This window comes from Vombatus ursinus, unplaced genomic scaffold (assembly GCF_900497805.2).
Source record: "Vombatus ursinus unplaced genomic scaffold, bare-nosed wombat genome assembly UNPS02014799.1, whole genome shotgun sequence".
NCBI classification, from domain to species: domain Eukaryota; kingdom Metazoa; phylum Chordata; class Mammalia; order Diprotodontia; family Vombatidae; genus Vombatus; species Vombatus ursinus.
The window spans coordinates 40,494,515-40,508,201 of record NW_020954577.1 but is presented as its reverse complement, the minus strand read 5'-3'; the positions used below and the strand labels follow the sequence as shown (position 1 = coordinate 40,508,201).

Sequence of the window (13,687 nt, the reverse complement as noted above, 5' to 3'; positions counted from 1 at the left end):
GTTACATTTCCTTAGTTTGTATAAAACATGTTAATTTGATGTGAAATTAAGTTAAATTTTTTTTTCTTTTTAGCATTTCCATGTGTTTAATTGGCAGCGCATTATACTAAATGACCTTTAAAAAGAACGCCTTAGAGGGCAGTTAGGTGGCACATTGGATAGAGCACTGGCTTTGGTGTCAGGAAGACCCGAGTTCAAATTTGGCCTCAGACACTTGACACTTACTAGCTTTGTGACCCCGGGCAAGTCACTTACCTAGCCCCCTCCTCCCCTCCAAAAAAAGAAAAGCCTTAAAATAGATATCCATTGATTCATATGGTAAGAAAATACTATTTGCCAGCTAGGTTTATGGCAGCCAAGGTGCATAGGAGATCGAGTGTCAGACTTTGAGGCAGGAAAACCTGAATTAGAATCCTGCCTAAGACATTTAATAGTAGGGTGATGCTGGCCAAGTCATGTGACCTCTCCCAGCTTTAGTTTCCTCATTGTAAAATGAGGATAATAATAGCACTTACTTCTTAGAGTTGTTTTGAAAATCAAATGAAATTAGATACATATATATGTGTATAAAGTGCTTTCTAAGCCTTAAAGATCTATATAAATGTCAGCCATTATTATCAATAATATACTTGGAATACATGTGGTTGTTAATAGCTATGACCTTTAGAAAAATAAATGTAAAGGTCATGGATTTAGAACAAGAAAGGACCTCATAGGTCCTCACTGGACCCCAGGTCCAGTACCCTCGTTTTACAAATAATTTTCTCTGGACCTCTCTTTAAGTGAATTGTCAAAGGCTATACAGGTGGGCAAACAGAGCCAAGACTTAATCTCTGGTCCTTAGACTTTAAAACTAGTGTTTTTTTTCAATGGACTACACCACTATTTAACTTAATTTTTTTAATCTGTAAAATGAGAGAGTGCATTTAAAAAATATTGAGTTAAGTACTTGTTATGTGCAAAGCATCGGCGAAAGTTTAGATTAGATACAGCCCTTTCATTAAGGAGCTATAGTCTTGTAAGGGTCTGCTAATGCCTTGATAAATAAACAGTAACATAAAGACTTTAAATGACAAATGTGTTGAAGGACAGAACCTGGGGCATTTTCTAAGCATTGTATTGAACATCCATTTAGATCTAACATTCTGTGATTTTATGATACTGGGGTGTTTCCTTGAGGGTTTGACCTCAAGGAGATTATATTATATTTAGAGCGATAAGACAAAGAATAGCTCCAAAATAAAAGCAATTTATAGACAGTAAAGTATAAAATGTTTGCAAGCACATCAACATTGTGATGTTGATTATTGGGTTTAGGTTAGTAAGGAAAATCTTTTTGGAGGTCATGAAAATTTCAGGAATTTGGAAGTCATGAAAATAAGTAAAATATTTACTTTCTAGTTTGTAATTACCACTATTTTCATGGAGGAAAATTGATTTCCATAAAAACTATTAGGAAATTAAAGCATATGTAGATAGATGTGTGTATACTTTACCTTAGGATCCTTTGATGGCAGAACTAGAGCACAGAGCTCCTCTGAACACGCAGTTACTGTTAAAAATCATTGCTTTAAATAAATCATATTGCAATATGTAAGAAAGAGGAGATAGGGATGGGGAACCCGTGGCATCAAGGCCACTTGTGCAGCCCTTTGACTGAATCCAAACTTCACAAAACAAATCCCCTTAATAAAAGGATTAGGTCTGTAAAACTTGGACTCACTCAAAAGGCTGCACCCAAGGACCTAGAAGGCCTCGAGGCCACAGGTTCCTCATCCCAGAGATAGAGGGTCAAGGATCATTGGACCTAGAGTTATCGAGGGGCCCTCAGAGATCAGTATTGCATCCCTTCATTTTTTAACACATGAGGAAGTAAACTTCCATCTGTTGAATGATATGCCCAAGGTCATATAGGCATGAATAGCAGAGAGCTGGGATTCATACTTTAAATTTAGTGCCTTTTCTTGTATCTATCCTGACATTTAGATAATTTGGTGTGCTAGTTTAGGCCCATTACAGTGCTATCTGTTCTAACCTGTAGCCCTTTCATACAGTGCCTTATGCTCAGATGTCATAGAAAACTCCAGTTTTCCATGAGGGTTTCAACATAGTTCTTCTAGCCTTTTCTTTCAACAAACATTAGTGAAACATGGAAGTACTTCTGTAGCTTCCATGGATTAGAGGAAGGAGACCTATAAACTTCTCCTTTTTTTTCTTTTTAACTTTTATTACTTAAATGTTTTTCCCTCCCTAGCCTACTCATAAAGAGAGGGGTTGGCTCATCAGCCCACTGGGCGATAACCCATGGTGGACATTATTAATAGCTGCTATTCCAGCACTGCTTTGTACTATCCTCATTTTCATGGATCAGCAAATCACAGCAGTCATCATAAATCGAAAGGAACATAAGTTGAAGGTAATTTTAATTTTCTTTCTACTTCAGTAATTCAGATATGAGTTATTTTGTTAGTATTTTCATCATGACTCTGGCATAAAAATAAGTTGCTTGATTTGTTACTGAAAATATTTTCCTAAACTGAGTGGGCACTTGAGAATATGAGAAACCTTTGCTTGACTTTACAGAAAGGAGCTGGCTATCATCTGGATTTGCTCATGGTTGGTGTGATGTTGGGCGTTTGCTCAGTTATGGGTCTACCATGGTTTGTGGCTGCGACAGTTCTGTCCATAAGTCACGTAAACAGCTTAAAAGTTGAATCTGAATGTTCTGCTCCAGGTGAACAGCCTAAGTTTTTGGGAATCCGGGAGCAACGAGTAACGGGCTTACTAATTTTTGTTCTGATGGGCCTGTCTGTGTTCATGACTTCTATATTAAAGGTAAGATAATTTTTCATCAAATTGTCTTGAGAACAGTATTTTAAGGTTGACGCTCATGTTTAGTAGTGTAAAAATTGCCCAATTAAAATAAGCTTGAGATTATTAAATTCACTAAGTTCAAAGGATTTTAGTGGGAGTTATTAAATTTGAAATGGTATAGAGTTTTCAAAGATGACATTTAATGGATAGCAGTTTCCATATTAAATTTAGAATATGATCTTAAAAACTGTTGTATAATTTTCTTTGTATGCTTTCCTGAAGGTAGAAGAGAATCCACCTAAAGATGCTTTAAGTAATTCTGTGTATCCATGATCTCATTGGCATGAATTAAACTCTCTAGTGGTTCACATCGCAACCATCTCTGCACCTTATCCAGTGAGACTTTTGTCTCTGTCCTCCTGTAATTCACTCATTGAAGACCTACCCATGAAACACAGAGAACTTTATAAAAATATTGACAATATTGTGTAAAATAGGCAGCGCTTAATCAAATTTGGTTATGTAAAAAATTATATAATAATGGAGAACGAAATCACCCACCCTAGTACTAAGTAAAAAAATAAAAGTATGATAAAAAGATGTCATGAAGGATAATTAGAAATCATAAAATAGGACAACTTTAGGTTATTAAGGAGACTGTATAGGAAAACAATTCTGATGTGAAGCTTGGTTTAGTCTTAAATCATTATACAGTTATCTAACAAAATGTATGTATTTATTGATGCCAGTAGCAAAAAGCTAAGGATATGTCAACATTCCACAGCCTCACAGTTTCTCTAGAAAGTTGCCTGCCTTATCATCCCTACTGTTTCTCCCTTATCTTCATTCTCATTCTACTGGCTCCTTCCTTGTTGCCCACAAACATGGTTATGTCTCTGTCATCTCTAAAAAAAAAAAACCCCTTTTTGATCTGACTATTCCTGCTGGATTTTGACTCTTCATCTCCTCTGTTAAACTCTGAGAAAGTTGCCCACTTCCTGTTCTTTAACTCATCTGTAATCTGGCCTCATAATTCAAATGAAACTTCTCTCACCAAAGTTACCAGTATTCTCTTCATTGCCAAATTTAGTGACCTTTTTCTCAGCTGGCCCTCCTTCACTTCTCTTAGGCTTGTCATTTGCCTTGTGGACAGCTATTCCTCTAGGTTTTCTCCTAGAAACCTGTTTGCTTATGGTCTTCCTCCCATTTGTATGACTGGTTCTTGATGTCTCCTCTTTTCTCCCTATGGTTTCTCATTTGGTGGTCTCATAACCCCCCATGGTTTCAGTAATGCTCTCTATGCAGATGAGTGCCAGATCTAGATTTCCAGTACTAATCTCTCTGAGCTACTGTCACTCATCTTTGGTTGCTTCTTGGACAACCCATAGTGGATGTCACGGGCCCCGTTCTCCTTGTTATGTAGGTCCACATCTTGGGATAACTGAGGCAGCCAAATGGCAAAGCAGATAGAGCACTGGGCCTTAACTTAGGAAGTTCTGGCTAAGTGCATGAATAAACACACATAGCTGCTCTTAAGCAAATTGAAGCCTCTCCTAAATTCATCTACCACTCTTGAATAATGTACAGGTTTTAATATCAAAGAATACCACTTCTATCTTAAATGCCAAAGTTTTTAACTTTTTTGAGTATTAAATCTCATGCTGCAGAAATCTGCATTTTTAACCTTCTCTCCCACTTCTACTTTCCCCCACCTCAATCATACACTTCCTCCTCCCATTGTAGAGAAACCATAAAAATAAGATTATGTAACTTCCTAAGGCACATATAATTTTATTATAATATTATATAATAATTCCTAAAATACATTTAATATATTTATTGTGAGAATGTTTTAGGTATTAAATTCATCTAACATTTTAATATTGACTATAATTGGGAGTTGAGAAAAAATACACTAATTGCCATGTTTATCACCAAATACAAAATGACATGATAATTTTTAATTTGCTTTTGTAGGTTGTCTCCCTATTACAATTGATTATATGGTTGATCGTTTTTATAGAAAGAATATGTTTTTGTCATATCCTGTATTTAATTATATGACCTTAGGATTTATCACTGGATGGGACTAAAGAGATCATTCTTTTTCAGTCGCCTTATTGTATAGCTGAACATACTGAGTCTCTCAGCAAAGTTAAATAACTTACTAAGGTTACATAGCCAAGACCAAAACCGAAGCATGCTGGTTCTGAGGCTGGTATTATTTTCACTAAGCCACACATACATACCCTTAAGCCTGATCATCACAAGTGTGATAGCTTAATGCAAAGGATGTCCATAAGTCACCTTTCATTATCAGTATCGGTTAGGGAACTTAAACTACTTAAGGATTCAGATTTTCTGAGTCAATTCATTGTTAAAATTTGCTTCTCTTACACAGTATATTTGGAATCACCATGAGGTCTCCTGGTCTTTTGCCTAGGATTATTTACCTTATTCTTTTGTGTATTGAGATCCAGTGACTGTATCACTTTGTTCTTAGCTGTTACTTTTTGCCGTTTCCATGTGTGAATTCTGATTGTGATCTTTTGACTTACAGTTTATTCCAATGCCAGTTCTCTATGGTGTTTTTCTTTATATGGGAGTTTCTTCATTAAAAGGCATTCAGGCAAGTTCAAAGTTGAAAATTTTTTTATTGTGTTATTTTTTATTTTAAAAGATTGACTTTAAAGTGGTAGTGATTCTGTGTCCCTTTGGGCAAGTCTGTTTTTCCTTATGTTAATACCTTGAAAAGCCAATGTTATTGCTATATTAAAACTTATTTTCCCAGGCATCAAGACCTAACCTCTCCCTTAGAGTACAGCTAGTGAAAGTAATATCTATGCAGGACTTTAAAGTTTACAAAGCATTGTACTTGAATCCTTTAATCTGATTCCCCACAACAACTTGTAAATAGATAGCATGTTTATATTCGCCCGCATTTTATAGATGAGGCCTTGGAGGATCCAGAAGGTTGAGTGACTTTCCAGGAGTCACCGAGCTACTAAATGTCAGAGACGGGAGTCAGACCCAGGATTGTCCTCGCTCAAAGTCTAGGACTCTTTCCATTTTAACAGAGTTGGTGCTGAGGAGGTGGAGAGGCATTCTAAAATCAAATTGGGGCGGGGGGAGACTAGGGGAGGAGTAGAGCTGCCATTATGGTCTGGAGGTTAGGAGGAAAGTTAGACATTTGGTGCCTCCTTTTAATCTGGAGATTTGTGATGATGGAATTGAGTTACTTATAGCTTTCATTTATCTGAGTTTTTAAGGAATCTTTTATTTATGAAATGAACATTCAGATTATTAGGTATTCTTGTCATTCACTATTTTACAAATAGCTATACTTTACAGTTTTCATATATGAAAGTTGTTGATTAAATTTGGGAAAGTATTGATCAGCTGTTTTAGTTTACTTTTAAAACAAAACTGAGGATATATTTGTGCTTATTTAGATGCTGATATTTGCATTAATTCCATTTTTGAAGGAGCTGTTTTTAGCTTGAAATTACCTCTGGATGATTTTTTGATTTTTGACCTCTATTCTGGGCCCTTCTTTTAGCCTTTTAGGTCATACATATTAGCTGATTGATTTCATGGAACAAAAGTTTATAGCGAGAAGGGATTGTAGAGTTCTTTTAGTATGATTTTGCTCTTTTATGAAGAGAAATTGGAAATTGGGAGGGTTAAATGACTTGTATTTTCATGAACATCTTTTAAATATTGCGTCCACTAAAGTGGACAAAGGGTAGGTAGCAATAGCGTGGTATATTTTTTGGTTCAGTGGACCATGTTTATTTCAATAAATTAAATAATTTCAAATTATCTCCCTTACTTTGTGTCACATAGATTTAAAAGTACTTTGCTGAAATATAGCTAGATCCCAATTAGTGCAAATAATGAATCCCTGAAGTTGTTCTCCTGTATTTGAATCTGTACTTTTCAGGTTTATGAGGACATAAAATGTAATTTTTTTTTTTGTCCAATGGAAACATTAAGTGGGAATTCAAATAACACACCACATTACATGAGATTCATTATTCACAAAACTTATCAGAACCTAGATGCTAACTTGCATCTATCCTACTTTTGCGTACTGTGGAAAACGTAGTGAAATTTTAGCTTAAAACTGTTGCTTGTCAATATGAAAGAGAGCTGGCTTCAAATCCAGGAAGACAACTTGGGTTCAAATCCTACTGCTGACATGCACTGGGTATGTAACTGAGCATTGAACTTTTTAGTAAATGGAACAACTCTAATATTAGAGGTTATGGAGAAGTTACAGATCCTGTCCCTAATATGCTACAGCTTTAAAATGTCAAAGTAAACTTTTAAAAAAAGAGCATGGACTGAAATTTGGTTTAATGTTTTTTACTTTTATTTTTTGTTCTTAGTTTTTTGACCGCATCAAATTATTTGGAATGCCCGCTAAACATCAGCCAGATCTAATCTATCTGCGTTATGTGCCACTGTGGAAGGTCCACATCTTTACAGTCATTCAGCTCACCTGTTTGGTTCTCTTGTGGGTGATCAAAGCTTCAGCTGCTGCAGTTGTTTTCCCCATGATGGTAAAATGAATCTTTTCCCTCCTGACCTTTTTAAAACCAGTATGTCAAGTGATCATATGGCTTTTGACAGTGATCATTTTATGTGCATATTTGAGGAAAGAATCATTAAGTAATTTATTTGGGTGATTTGGAAATAGGTAGTTATCAGTTTTTGATTTTTGTTTCTTCTAAAGTAGTAATTTTTTATTCTAGATTTTTGAGGGTGTTTTCTAAGACTTTTTAAAAAAAGGACTATCATGAAAATAATTATAGCTGCTTTTAAGTCACACTTTGTTACAGAACATGAAGAAATTGAGAAAATCTAGGGTTACCTAGATAAAACTCCACATTAAATCAGTATGTACTTTGATCTTTGGTGACTTCAGTGCAAAGGTGTGAATAAATGAGGTAATTAAAATATGTCACCAAAGGTACTTGGCCTTGGTGTTCACTGCTCTCATGGACAGATGAACTCTTGGACTTTCTTATGGAGAAACCAAGGCAAAGAGGGATTCCCTGGAGAGGATGCTCCTGGTCTTCCACGTGCTCTTGCGTGCAGGTGACATCTCATCAAGCCGAGGAACCTTGTGGGGCCTCCTGAATGAGATCCGTAATCACTCGAATGTTAAGCCTATGTGTATAGGAAAAACTGACTGGCTAGACACTCTGTAAAGCTCTTTTGTTAGTGTTTGCATCTTGGAAAGCTACTGCAAATGAACAGCAAATGAGGGCCAGACTTAAACAGGAGAAAGCCTCCTGGATTATCTGTGGGAACTTGCAGAGTTCTTTTACTAACCTTAAGTTACTTGCTGGGATAAAAGCTCGTCCTTACGATACTTCTGTTATTCCAGTAATATTGTACGTCTGTGAGTCTTAGAACACTGTAGTCTCCAAAGACTTGAAATTGAGGATCTCTCAGAAGGCTGATAAGCACATGGTGAGTGTGACCAAGTTGAAAATTATAACTAGCAAGAAATTATGAAGGAGAATCAAGATTAAGGGTATCATCAAAGAAATTTCTGGCTGTAGAAAATGGGCAACAGTATGACAAGAGAAAGGGAAAAGTGATGCGTATTCAGTCTGCTCTCTTGGAATCGTCAAGATGGTAGGCGGACTCAAGGAAGTCTCATGACAGGTTGAGTGGATCATCTATGGTGAACTTAGGGGACATCATGGACGAGAGCCCCAGAGGATAAATAGGCATGGATGGGGGGTGACTCACAGTGTTGGGATTGACCTCCTCTTCTCTAAAGAAGTCACAGATCAGTCTTGAGTGTGTCTGAGAACTGTAGCTTTGGGGAGTTGGACCACACAACTCTCCATCCCATCATCCCATCCTGTTGAGTCACTTTAGCCGTTCCTGATTAAGATGAAGCAGAGGCTAATGATATCTCAGCAGTTATGCCAGTCTACCTTTGCATTTACTGGAGAGGGCAATGCCATCCTCCTAGGCCCTTAGGCTCACAGGGTAGGAGTCATTCTGGACTCCCCACTATCTCTCCCTTCCCCTCCCTTATCGTAGCTGTTTCCAGGCCTGTAGATGCTACCTCTGTAGCATCTCTCTCAAATAGGCCCCCTTTTCTCCTCTGACATTGACACCACCTTGGTGCAGGCCCTTGTCACCTTATGTCTGGGTTATTGCAGTAGCCTCCTGTGGGTCTGCCTGCCTCACCTTTCTTCCTACTCCAGTCTCTTCTCCATTCAGCCTGTAAAGTGATTTTCCTAAAGTTCAGGTCTGACCATGTCATCTTCTACTACTCAGTAAACTCCAGTAGCTCTCTGTTGCCTCCAGGAGCAAATACAAAATGCCCTGTTTGGCATTCAAAGTCCTTTGTAATCTAGCCCCTCCCTCCCTTTCTGGTTTTCTTACACTTTACTCACTGTCTTGTACTCTTTGATCCAGTGACCCGGGCCTGGCTTTTTGCATGAACAAGACCCTCCGTCTCTTTGCTCTGGACGTTCTGTCTGGCTGTCTCTTATACCTGGAATGTTCTCCCTCCTCCGCTGTACCTGTTCACCTTCCTCAGTTCAAATCCCAACTGTTACTGGAAGTCTTGTCCATCTCATCTGAATTCCAGTGCCTTCCCTCTCATTTTCTTTTTATCCTGTGTATAGCTTAGTTGTACATATTTGCTTGTTGTTTCTCCCATTAGATTGGGAGCTCCTTGAATACAGGGGGACTATTTTTGCATTTCTTTGTATACCCAGTGCTTAGTGTAGTGCTTGGCATATAGTAGTAGCTTAAAAACGCTTATTGACTAATATTACAATGATTAAAAATAACTGTGATGCTGCTAATAAAGTAACTCTTATAACTTACCCATAGTACCCATAGATTATTAGTGAGAAGAAATCTTAGAGACAATTACATTTAATTTCCTTACTTTATAGAAGAGGACACTGAAGCCTAAATAAGGGGTGTGACTTTTTGACAAGGTTTTGTCACATGGGTAGTCTGTGGCAGAGCCAGGATTTGAACCCAGGTCCAGTGCCTCCAAGTTCAGTGCTTTTTCCATTGCTTATGAGCAGCATGGCCTTTGAAGATAGGAAAAGTCATTTGAAGTTTGTGGGATCGAGCTGTTTCAGAAATAAATATCCATATTTAATATTTCTGCCTATAGTGTTAATGTTGCACTCTCCTGTGCAGAGTGAAAAAAGTTCTTTAAATGCATGTACCATTAAAAAAATAAAGAAATGGAGATCTGGACCCTGACAGTAGTACAGTAGAGAGGAGAAGGGAGTAATTTTTAATATTATCTATGGTTATCCTAAATTTAATACGTTTCCATTTGATATGGCATGCTTATTAATGAAGTACTTGCACAGGCTAATGAATTTATTCCAAACAGATAGTTAAGAATTGTGTTTTTTATAACTGTATACTTTTTGTTTGTGAAGGCTAAAAAATATTATTTTCTGAGTTAGTTTTTTTATTTCATAGGTCTTGTTTAACCTTGTTTTTGGTTACTTAATTTTTTTTTTTTTTCGTATTTGGAACAGTTTGTGGACTTTTCAAAAGAGGTTTAAGGCCTGTGTTTTTTTTTTTTTTTTTTTAAGGTTCTTGCATTGGTGTTTATACGCAAACTAATGGATTTGTGTTTTACCAAACGAGAACTGAGCTGGCTTGATGATCTCATGCCAGAAAGTAAGAAAAAGAAAGAAGATGACAAACAGAAGAAGGAAAAGGAGGTGTGTAAAACTATCAAGGGTTTAAAACCCTAAAATCTTTTGGGAAACTGTCAAGGCACAGCTCGGTGATTTTTCCAGCTGGCCAGAGTGGGTGCAGTTTCCAGGCAGCTCAACTCTCTCCATGATCTTCTGCCAGAAGGACTGGCCTGAGCTGAGTCTCGGCTGGCCATTGTGCAGCTATTTGAGGAACTTTGTATTCAGGAACAACACATTCTAGAGAAATCTGTAGCTTTATTTTGAGTCATTGATGAAAAGATACCTACAGTTTAAGTGTTAAATTTCAAGCACATTTTGATGATGAATACAGAAAAATGGACCATACATACATATTTTTATGTCATGGAATTCAACTTTTTAAAAGGTGTAAAGCCTAATTTTCATACTTAGTATTGTAGTTGAATGGTACATTTTTAGAAACTAAGTTCTTACTCTTTTTTCATTATTTTCAATTATCTGATCAGTTCAAGATTATAATTTAAAAAGCGTACCAGATAATTTAAAATTGTGGCAGTATAATACCACATTTGCTGATCATAGGAAACTGAAACTAATTAATTATTATTAATGCTGATATCTCTGCAACTGACGTGAAACTTTACAAATTGTATGTTTACTCTTCCGTAATATTCACAAATATCTAATTATAATGGAATTTTTGAAAGTTAAGATTATTATTTTCTTCTGAAAGTCACCATACATTGGTGTCTGTGTCATAATTTAAGCTAGTTTTCCCTAGTAGTGGTATCTTATTTTTATTAGATTCATCAGGGTGTCTCTCTTTCTTTCTCTCTCTCTCTCTCTCTCTCTCTCTCTCTCTCTCTCTCTCTCTCTCACACACACACACACACACACACACACACACCCCCACACGTTTGAATTCTGCTGATCAGCCTTTTCTGTAATAAGATAATTTTTAAAAAATTAGGCGTTTTCTATTTGTTTCTTACATGATGAAAATCCATTTTTAAAGAACCATCTCAACCTCTCCATTTTATTTGCAAAAATATATTTTATATCAAAAATGATGACAAAGAGCCTTGAAAATGGCAATTTTGTTAGGATATAAGCATAATTAAATGACACTTATTTCATAAAAGTTGATATTTTTATTTATTTCTTAGTAGAAGAAAAGGTTAACTTACAAAATACATATTTTTCAAAAGGAATTTTTTTACTGTATGCTACAGATATTAATGTAGATTGGTGGTATGAAACTCAACTAGAAACAGGGACCACTAAAGCATACATAAGAATCCCTCCCATCAGCATACTGACTTAGAAAACCACATAGTAACATTATTTATATTTTATTGTATTTTTAAAATTTTGTCAAATATTTTCCAAGTGCATTTTAAACATTCACGCTTCACTTGGGAATGTTTTGAGCTGCATGTGGTCCATGTGTTTGACACTTTTCATGAAGCTCTTGTTGAAATAAGTATTTCAGTCGCAACTATATTAATATTTTGTTTGCATAGTTTGGCAGTTTTAATTTCTAATTAATCTGTTACATGTAGTAAATTTCCCTTTGAAATGAACATTAATCCAGTGTCTTAATCTTTAATAGTTTTCGGGGGGGATGGGGACGGAAGAAGGTAAAGGTAGAGAGAAAAACGATTTAATTTGCTTCACCTAGGAGGCTGAACGGCTGCTTCACGCTGATGACAGTGACACCGTGCACCTTCCCTTTGAAGGGGGGAGTCTCCTGCAGATTCCAGTCAAGGCCCTCAAGTACAGGTAGGGGTAAACTTTATTTTTAAATAATACACTTCCTATCCCTAGGAGCTTAGGTGACAGACTAAGCTTGAGAATAGTGTATGGCATACAATAAGCGCTTAATAAATGCTTCTTTATTGGTTGTTTAATCAGCTTTCTAATACTCCTTTCAAGTGGAGGTTATTTAACCTTTTAAAGTTACCTAGGAAACCTTTTAAAAAAATGATGTGCTATGAAGTTGAATGACTCCAAGGGGTGGCTGTATATCATGTCATCCCGATAATCAGTGGTGTCTTGGAAATCCATGCTGCCTGGAGAAAGTGAGCTCCTGGCAGAGCATTTTCAAAGTCCGGAGCTGGGGTGGGCAGAAAGAAGTTTTCATTGGGCATGCACTGTGCCTCAGGCCAGGCTTCTTAGTTATTCCTTTGGTCTTTCTCTAGGATGTGCAGATTTTTGTCTCAGCTCCCTAGCCTCCTTAGAGAGACTCCATGTGGCTTTGTGCTCTCAAAGTGGGTGGCAGAATTGTTCTCTCCTACTGAACTGTCTCCCTGTAAAAGCTTTAGATAACTTCCTTCCCCAAGGATTATAGTCCTTCTAGTGATAACATATGATGCCCACTTCCGGACAGAGAGACGAAGGGCTCAGAATGCTAAGTGAAAGACATTCTTTTTTGACGTTGCCGGTGTGGAAAGTTGTTTTAATTGACTAGACATATTTTGTAGGTTTTGCTTTGTTTGCACTGTCAGTGGGGGAGGGTGGGCTGGAATAGGAGGGTGAGAAAGCAGATTTTGACTGATTAAAACCCAAATAAAATATATTTAAAAAATGATTGTAATCCTCAAGACTCCATAATTGCTTGGGAGCTGTGGGGTAAAAGTTATTAGTGATTGCTGGTACAAAGAACTTGAAAAAAGTTGTAGATAGTATTCCCTGTAGTGTTTAACAGTTTTGATTTTGATATTTAATAATTTATATTTATAACTTGAAAATTAAGTAATTGTATGTAAAATTTTGTAATGTAAACCATTGAGTATGTATCCTTATGTTCAAATGTAAATTCCTACTAGTTGTAAAAGGTAGGTAATCTGTTGTCCTCTAATTGGAGGTCTTCAGTTCAAGAACTTAAGTCAGCCTGGCCCCAACCTTCCTTTCTAGCTTTATTACTCATTACTCTCCTTTGTATACATGCCACTGACTGTCCTCTCTGTGCGTCTATACACTGGCTGCCCCATCATGCCTGGGCGTGGACTCCCTTTGGCCTGGTTTTTTTAAGGCTCAGTTTCAAGCTCCATTTTCCACAGAAGACGTTTCTGGATTCTTCATGCCGAGTCCCAAACTCACTGTGTGACTATTTTTGCCTGTTTCACACATGCATGCGTGTGTGTGTGTGTGTGTGTGTGTGTGTGTGTGTGTGTGTGTGTGTG

The 13,687-nt window shown here is 36.9% G+C and overlaps 1 protein-coding gene across 3 annotated transcripts in view; it reads left to right on the top strand.

Moving 5' to 3' along the window:
• Positions 1-13,687, top strand: part of SLC4A7 (solute carrier family 4 member 7) — a 91,784-nt gene that overhangs the window by 63,039 nt on the left and 15,058 nt on the right. For all 3 annotated transcript variants that reach the window (XM_027872400.1, XM_027872399.1, XM_027872401.1), the window contains 6 exons: positions 2,255-2,416; positions 2,584-2,835; positions 5,375-5,443; positions 7,206-7,379; positions 10,416-10,547; positions 12,184-12,284. In XM_027872400.1, the coding sequence (XP_027728201.1) occupies positions 2,255-2,416; positions 2,584-2,835; positions 5,375-5,443; positions 7,206-7,379; positions 10,416-10,547; positions 12,184-12,284 (890 nt within the window). The remainder of the gene's footprint in view (positions 1-2,254; positions 2,417-2,583; positions 2,836-5,374; positions 5,444-7,205; positions 7,380-10,415; positions 10,548-12,183; positions 12,285-13,687) is intronic.